The sequence below is a fragment of the Oncorhynchus keta genome, chromosome 7 (assembly GCF_023373465.1).
Source record: "Oncorhynchus keta strain PuntledgeMale-10-30-2019 chromosome 7, Oket_V2, whole genome shotgun sequence".
NCBI classification, from domain to species: Eukaryota; Metazoa; Chordata; class Actinopteri; order Salmoniformes; family Salmonidae; genus Oncorhynchus; species Oncorhynchus keta.
Window position 1 is genome coordinate 1,516,158 of NC_068427.1, and position 9,078 is coordinate 1,525,235.

Here is a 9,078-nt window from a genome sequence, read left to right on the forward strand (position 1 = left end):
GGCTATTCTGGATATTAATTAACATTTATAAAAATAATGGTTATCTACTCTTTGATATTCCAAAATAGGGCTGGTTTCCCAGACCCAGATAAAGCCTATTCCTTTACCAAAAAGCACTTTAAATGAAGACTCATTGAGCATGCATTTTTGCTCACGACTAGGCTTAATCTGTGTCTGGAAACTGGCTCGTATAAAAATAAGCAATGTAATACAGTGAGTGCTTACTCAGTTGTTGGGTATGTGAGCTTTATAGTTTGAAATGTATAAAATATTTCAGAGACAAATTGTTGGTTGAATAAATGTACAGTGCATCAGACACTTTGACAGAGGACAACAGCACAATATTTTTGTAATATGTCTTTGGTATGTTATGAAATGTGCTCCTAAAAGTGAGTGTGCATGTGTTTTTTTTTTTTGTATATGTATGAACTAAATCCTGGGTGGTAAAAGTTGATCACAATGAAAGTGGAAGTGTGGAGATACAGCTGGTGATTAGACTGAAAGAATTGTGTCCTTGGAGTCATTTTCTGCTCTCAGATGCTTGAAAACAAATGTATGCTTTGAAATAAGATAAACATTACCTCGCACATGTGCATGCCATATAATGTTTAATCTTCCTAATAATGATTATTCTCTTATGGTTATTTTCTGTTTCACTTTTAGTATTATTGTGACCAGTTACTTTTCTGGTGACAAGGTGAGTGGTTGAAGATTTTTAGAAAAACAAAGTGGTCTGGTCGTGACTGGAGAGTTTTTAGTGTAATTTCCCTTCAGATAGTAAAAAAAAAAATAGTAACAATTAATAGAGTACATCGGCGTTATAGTACATGATCACTTAAATTAACGAGCCTTAAAGGAATCGTACACTCCAAACCAATGTTTAAAATATTGTTATGTAGCCTCAAGGTGCTCTTCAGTCATTCTACAATATCTGCTGAATGGATAGTATTAAGGGAAATTTGCATGATCTACCTCAAATTAATGGAAAAGATCTGTTCAACCAATGTTTTGAATTTGAGTGACAATATGATATCACTACATTTAATTAACCTCATGGATGTAAAGGCCCCTGAAGAGGACTAGCAAAGTTCTGGTATCTGTAATTTTTGCTTTTAAATCTATCTGTGGATGCCGTAGATCAAAATGACTACCATTCAGCAATAGCCCTAGTTCTCACGGAGTCTGGAGTATTGCCACGTTCATGTGCTAGTCGGACTTGTAGCTATACTGTTGCTGCGTTCAGCCAATTTAGCAAGCCAGAAATTTCAGAGTTTCCTAGTCGGGGAACTCCAAATTTCAAAGTTCCCCGACTGGCATGTAAACATATCTCTTTGACCTTTGTGACTCAGGCTGTGAAATCTGGCACCACTTTAATTTGGGATGTCCCGCCCACCATTTCATTCGCTCTTCCGACTGTCCATTATCTTCTGGCTGAATGCTCCATCGCAGCCATTGACAAAGCACATGCCTGAAATCCTTAGATCCTAGCACAGCAGAAGAGCGTGATTTCGATACACTAGCACAGGGATGGGCAACTGGTGGCCCGTGGTTCCGTTTCCAATAGATTTTTAATGTTACATTTGGGAACTCAGTCCGGGTCTCAATTTACTGTTGAGAGTTAGAATAGTAGAATACACAGACAGGGTGCAGTTTCTCTTGTCAGTCACTGACAGTCACTCAATTAGCCCATGTCAACATTCTTATTTTATTTTTTAGATTGATAAATTAGTCTAGTGGCCATCTATCAAAATTTCCAGTAATCATGGTCGAATTACTGACTGGGGGGCCCCATTGATTTTGTTAGTCAGATATACTCAGATATAAGTTTAAAAACTGCAAATATTTCTCTTTGTCCCAATGCAAAATTAATATAATTTTCAAATTGAATATAATATTACAAAATCTTCTCTATGCCCCATGGGAAAATGTGTAGAATTAACCAAAAGATTCCTGTCGGGGGTCATCTTAAAAAGTTTTCTCCGTAAGGTGGGGGTGGTTACCCCCAACAAAATTTTGCTTATGGCCCCCAAAAGGATCGGGCCAGCTGTGACGGCATGTGTGGGTATGCATACCCACGAGCCACTGCGGCCCCTCATGATGACTTAGATTTCTTTTGTGGCCCCCGCCCCCATCAAAGGTGCCGATCCCTTTGTATTGTAAACTCTACATCCTTTCTGTAAATGTCATTGTGCACTCAAATAATTGACTCCTGACAGTATGTAAATAGTTATATTCTATGTTAGTGTCGTCGGGTCGGCTAGTATTTGTATCGTGATCCTGCCTTGTGCGTTGTATATTGTGAAATAATAAAGAGTGCCGATCCCTGCTCTAGCAGATTCAGGGATTGATTTCAAATCAAATGTAACTTTTTATTTGTCATGTGCCGAATACAACAAGTGTAGACTTTACCATGAAATGCTTACTTACAAGCCCTTAACCACCAGTGCAGTTCAAGAAGAGTTCAAATATTTACCAAGTAGACTAAAATAAGAAGTAATAATAAAAATTAACACTAAGAATAACAATAACGAGGCTATATACAAGGGGCACCGGTAACGAGTCAGTTTGCGGGGGTTCATGTTGAGGTAATTTGTACTTTAGGTGAGGGTCATATTAAAAATATATATTTTTATCATAATGTACTGTGTACTTCAGCTTGTGTCCTCAAAAGTAACCACCTCAGCAATGTATAACTATTTTTACCAGAAAGGTGAGATTTTTGTCTTTCTTGGAGCATGCAGCATTACTAGTTACAGTTTATGGCCCTCATGATAAATAATAACTTTCGGGATTACATCTAAGTTATATCTAGAAAAGGCTCATGTCACATGTAATTTACAATAACGCTGGTTTCAACAGATCTCGTCATAAGTAAATGACACGTTTCCTGTGTGGGGTGAGGTGGGGACGCGATTTGTGATATCTGTTCGTCGACAAAGCAAGACATGTTCACAATGGCAGGTAAGTCATTCAGTTCATTCCTACAACATGACACATACTTTTTCAGTTTATATTTGAATGCATTTTTTTCCTACAACACATTGGTTGTTGTTATTCACACAGGCTCATTTTGATTCATACAATTAGGTAATACTGATTCCTTGTCAAGTATTACCATAAGGGGTATTGCTGTAATACTTTTTGAGGAAGCCAAACTGTGCAGACACTATACCAATGTATTTTTCCAAAAGAAAATAAATTGTCCATTTACTATTTTTCTAAACTATCCATTTTGATTCAAGAAAGTGTAACCGTTTACCAACAACAAGTCTGATCTTCTTTTCAGACCCAAATATCTCATACCTTTTGATTGTGGAGGACTTTGGTGAATACTTCAACTACACTGACTTCAACACAACTTATGAGCTTGATGAAAACACCCTAACCTGCAATACTTCCCCCATTTCCTCCGGTGTGACAGTTGTCTTATGTGCCTTATACGTCCTCATCTTGCTCTTGGCCATTCCTGGCAACATGGTGGTGGGGCTGGTGATAGCCTCCAGCAAGCAGCCGCTATCTCCCTCTGACTTATACCTCCTCCACCTGGCTGTGGCCGACTTCCTGTTGGCTCTCACCCTCCCTTTCTGGGCCGTTTCTGTCACCGTGGGCTGGGTCTTTGGTGACGCCATGTGCAAACTAGTCAGTGTCTTTCAGGAGGTCAGCTTCAATGCCAGCATCCTGTTTTTGACCTGCATCAGCGTAGACCGTTACCTGGTGATCGTGCGAGCCATTGAGGCATCCAAGGCTGCTCGTCGCCAAGAGGTCAGCTGGGGCACCTGTGCCACTGTCTGGCTCGTGGGTGGCCTGCTGTCCCTGCCCGGTCTCTTGAACCATGTCGTCTTCTTACCCAGCACAGAGAGGATGACATGCGCCGAGAGTTACGACCCAGGCAGCGCTGAGGCTTGGCGGCTGGTCATACGGGTTCTCGGGCACATGTTAGGGTTTCTACTCCCTTTGACTGTTATGGTGGTGTGCTATGGTGTGATTGTGGCTCGACTCCTGCGGACCCGGGGCGGTTTCCAGAGGAACAGGGCCATGAGGGTGATTGTTGCGCTGGTTTTGGCCTTTCTGCTTTGCTGGATGCCCTACCACCTGGCTGTGATGGCGGACACCCTATTCCGGGCAAAAGTGGTGGGTTATGGGTGCCGAGAGAGGAACGCTGTGGACACAGCCATGCTCGCCACCCAGAGTCTGGGCCTGCTGCACAGCTGCGTCAACCCGGTTCTCTATGCCTTTGTCGGGGAGAAGTTTAGGAGGAGGCTGTTCCAGAAAGTGGGTGTGATGGAGCAGCGAGCGTCGTTGACCAGGGCCAGCAGATACTTCTCTCAGACCTCAGAGGCTACCTCCACATTCATGTGATCTTAAAATGTGTGTTTTTACCCCTGATTATAAGAAGAATCAATGAGTCATGATGACTCCGGTGCTATGCTGTGGGTGTGCAGGAGTACGCCCACATAAATGTCAACAAACTAGACTTTTAAAACAGCCTACTTACTTGTCTTTACATGTATTATTGTATTAACTCGATGCATCAATTTGTTTTTGTTTTGCGAAAAGGAAGTGTAACGCCCCTGGCGGGTTTTGAACGCATGTCTCCCAGCACTGCTCCAATAAATCTCTTCCATTTTTGTGGGGTATAGTAACAGGCCTACGCAAGCAAGGTCCATGACATTCATTTTTATATAATTTTTTTTAATTTGACCCTTTTCTCCCCAATTTTCGTGGTATCCAATTGTTAGTAATTACTATCTTGTTTCATCGCTACAACTCCCATACAGGCTCGGGAGAGATGAAGGTCGAAAGCCATGCGTCCTCCAAAACACAAGCCGCACTTCTTAACACAGCGCGCATCCAACCAAGAAGCCAGCCACACCAATGTGTAGGAGGAAACACCGTGCACCTGGCGACCTTGGTTAGCGTGCACTGCGCCCGGGCCCACCACAGGAGTCGCTGGTGCGCGATGAGACAAGGATATCCGTGCTTTTACACCTGCATTGTTTGCTGTTTGGAGTTTTAGGCTGGGTTTCTGTACAGCACTTTGAGATATCAGCTGATGTACGAAGGGCTATATAAATAAATTTGATTTGATTTGATATCCCTACCGGCCCTAACCCGGACGACGCTAGGTCAATTGTGCGTCGCCCCACGAACCTCCAGGTCACGGCCGGCTGCGACAGAGCCTGGGCGCGAACCCAGAGTCTCTGGTGGGACAGCTAGCCTGCGATGCAGTGCCCGAGACCACTGCGCCACCCGGGAGGTCTGACATTATTTTCTATTCATAAACATTGTTTAGGGAAAATTCTGAAAAGATAAAGTATGTCAAAAAAATATTGACATAACAAACTTGGCGACGCCATACATATGCATGTTTTCCGTTATAAATCAGACCTTTCATAAAACTGCGTGCGCAAATTCACCTTTTTATGTTGACAATAGCACTTTTTTTGCTAAAAGAAATAGCAATGGCAAATTTAGATTACACCCCTGTAGAGGTGTGAGCAGAATGTTTGAATAATTTAGTGACTTTAAAAAAAACTAAATATGCATGCTATCAAATATAGCAGGTGCCAAACACTTGATTGATTGTACACTAGAAACATCTTAAAAGTGAAATTCTACAGCCCACACTTCTACAGTATGCAAAATGCAAAATGTTGTTAATCAATAAATTATGTTTATCTCTTGCCTTGGTTTAGTCTCTGATATTAAATAGGCTATTTAGAAGAAAAAGAAACGCACACCTATTAAGACGATGTGCTGGCTAGCGAAGTAGAAAACTTGAAAATACGCACACTAGGAGCTCAGATGCAAAAATCTAATTACCAACGTTTCGACAGCCAAGCTGTCTTCATCAGGGTATAATCAAACACTGCAGAATGACTCGTTTATATAGTGTCAAAAGACACAGGTGTCTGTAATCATGGCCAAGAGGGGCCTAATATCATTGGTTAATAATCAAATATTAAAATGTCATACAAAGAACAAATGGATAATGATATCATGGCTTTAGAAGATTCTCATGGGCTAATTGACATCATTTGAGTCAATTGGAGCTGTACCTGTGGATGTATTTCAAGGCCTACCCTCAAACGCAGTGTCTCGTTGCTTGACATCATGGGAAAATCAAAAGAAATCAGCCAAGACCTCAGAAAAATGTAGACCTCCAAGTCTGGTTCATCCTTGGGAGCAATTTCCAAATGTCTGAAGGTACCATGTGCATCTATACAAACAATAGTACCCAAGTATGAACACCATGGGACCACGCAGCCATCATACCGCTCAGGAAGGAGATCAAATACAATTTTATTTATATAGCCCTTCGTACATCAGCTGATATCTCAAAGTGCTGTACAGAAACTCAGCCTAAAACCCCAAACAGCAAGCAATGCAGGTGTAGATGCGTTCTGTCTCCTAGAGATGAACGTACTTTGGTGCGAAAAGTGCAAATCAATCCCAGAACAACAGTAAAGGGCCTTGTGAAGATGCTGGAGGAACAGGTACAAAAGTATCTATGTCCACAGTAAAACGAGTCCTATATCGACAATCTGTAAGGCCGTTCAGGAAGGAAGAAGCCACTGCTCCAAAAACCGCCATAAAAAAAGCAATCTACAGTTTGCAACTGCACATGGGACAAGGATTGTACTTTTTGGAGAAATGTCCTCTGGTCTGATGAAACAAAAATGGAACTGTTTGGACATAATGACCATCGTTATGTTTGGTCGAAAAAGGGGGAGGCTTGCAAGCCGAAGAACACCATCCAAACCTGTGAAGCATGGGGGTGGCAGCATCATGTCGTGGGGGATGCTTTGCTGCAGGAGGGACTGGCACACTTCACAAAATAGATAGCTTCATGAGGAATGCAAATTATTTGGATATATTGAAGCAACATCTCAAGACATCAGTCAGGAAGTTTAAGCTTGCTCGCAAATGGGTCTTCCAAATGGACAATGACCCCAAGCATACTTCCAAAGTTGGACAACAAAGTCATTGTATTGGAGTGGCCATCACAAAGCCCTGACCTCAATCCTATGGAACATTTGTGGGCGGAACTGAAAAATTGTGTGCGATCAAAGAAGCCTACAAACCTGACTCAGTTACACCAGCTGTCAGATGGAATGGGGCAGAATTAACCAAATTTATTGTTTGAAGGCTACCCAAAACGTTTGACCTAAAGTTAAACAATTTAAAGGCAATTATACCAAATACTAATTGAGTGTATGTAAACTTCTGACCCACTGGGATTGTGATGAAAGATATATAAAAGCTGAAATAAATCATTCTCTCCTATTATTCTGACATTTCACATTCTTGTGAAGTGGTTATCCTAACTGGCCTAAGACGGAAGTTTTACTAGGATTTAAATGTCAGGAATTGTGAAACTAAGTTTAAATGTATTTGGCTAAGGTGTATGTAAACTTCCGACTTCAACTGTAGCTTTGCTAAGTGCCTGCGGGTTTCAGCTATTGTTAGCTTACTTGTTAGTGGTTTAGAAGGTAATGGTTGTAGCATTGTTTAGCACAGGTGTCCAGTCATTTGTAGCTTTTGAAAATTGACACAGTAAGTTTTTATTTAATTTTTTTTAGATAATATAATTAACTGCAATTTGGCAGTACGCCAAGACCTTGTTTTGAGAACAAAATATATCTCACTTTTAAGGTCTCATCTTATAGAGAGGAATCCTTGTGCGGTATTGGTCTGTCACATGTTGTGAACCAGTATTGATCGATCACATGAATGAAACGCAAAACTGTAAAGTTTAATTAATTATGCAAATATAACTTGTCTGTGTATAGGCGTATATAAGACAACTGCTGGGATTGCATAAGTAGAGCTTCTGTTTGACATGTGTACTATGGTGCATTAAGTGTGTTGGAACCTCTCCAGCGACAATAAACAATGATTGATTTAAGATTGACTTCGAGTGTCCCCGTGTTAAGATTTTCACAATTTAATGTCAAGAACAGAATGATCTGATTCTGCCTGCGGCGCTTTCCAGTGGGGGCCGGTAAGGAAAACCGGTGTTACTATATTAGGTTATTATGATCTGAGATAATAATATACAACTTGCACACCCACATGTAGACATACGTACATAAGTGGGGGGGAAAGTATTCGGAGTAATACGGATAATTTGAGGTATAAGGTTAAAGCATTTTACAGGACTTGACTTACCCTTAACCAATACAAATATAAACACTTAGAATATATCCTCCACCCTGGTAATGCATTTTGAAATAAACCCCATACCCTGTCAAATAGAACTAATGAATGTTGAACATGATTTTCTGTATTTACCTACTCAACTGTTTTAAAGTGTTCGGTAGAGACATATTATGGACAGAGCATGCCATCTACTGGGGTTTGAGACAGTGCCAACCCAGTTAAAACATATTGATCTCTCCAAAGCATTACATATGAATCTTAAAATTGACATTTGAATAAATATTGAAGCAGAAAGTGAATATCCAACAGATTGGTAATGAAAACAATGCCTTCCAATATGGAGAAAGTTATCATGTTTATTTTAAACCTTGCAATAGAGGTAAAAGCAGAATGTTTTTAGAATGGTCTGTGTGTATAAGTAGTAGATTGAGAAGGTATTCCTTTTGGGAATGAGGGAGTCCTAGTTGAAGGAAGCAGATTATGGAGACTAGTAAAAGTAAGTGTCATTATATAGTCGTGCTGATACTAAACTCAAAGTTCTGACTTCAGAGTCTGGAAAGGCTGTTTTCAACACTGCGTTGATAATGACTGGTGGCTGCGATTTTACTAGTTAGTTCTGCTCTTTGTCTTTCTCCGTCAAACACCCATGAGCACCACCCCCTTTCATTACTACTGATGGATTTTCAAATCCAAACAACTCCAAATGAGTCAGCTTTTCCTTGCTGTGTTGTTGCTTCGGCCAGGCTAGTCATCATATCCCTCATTTGTACAAAATACTTACTTGCCTGCTTGCAATACAATATTTTTACCACTAGAAAATGTGCGAACGCATGGTCTAAATTTTGCGTGGAGGAAAGGACATTCTCGCGGCAAGTTCAGCTTTTATGAATGCCAACATTGTGTGAACTGGCGCAT

At 40.8% G+C, this 9,078-nt stretch overlaps 1 protein-coding gene across 1 annotated transcript; it reads left to right on the forward strand.

Moving 5' to 3' along the window:
- Nucleotides 1–186: 186 nt before the first annotated feature.
- On the forward strand, nt 187–7,915 carry LOC118386458 (C-X-C chemokine receptor type 1-like). The gene is made up of 2 exons (XM_035774189.2): nt 187–2,961; nt 3,287–7,915. Exons 1-2 carry the CDS (start codon nt 2,946–2,948, stop codon nt 4,357–4,359), a joined length of 1,089 nt encoding a protein of 362 aa, XP_035630082.1. The 5' UTR covers nt 187–2,945; the 3' UTR covers nt 4,360–7,915.
- Nucleotides 7,916–9,078: the final 1,163 nt, after the last annotated feature.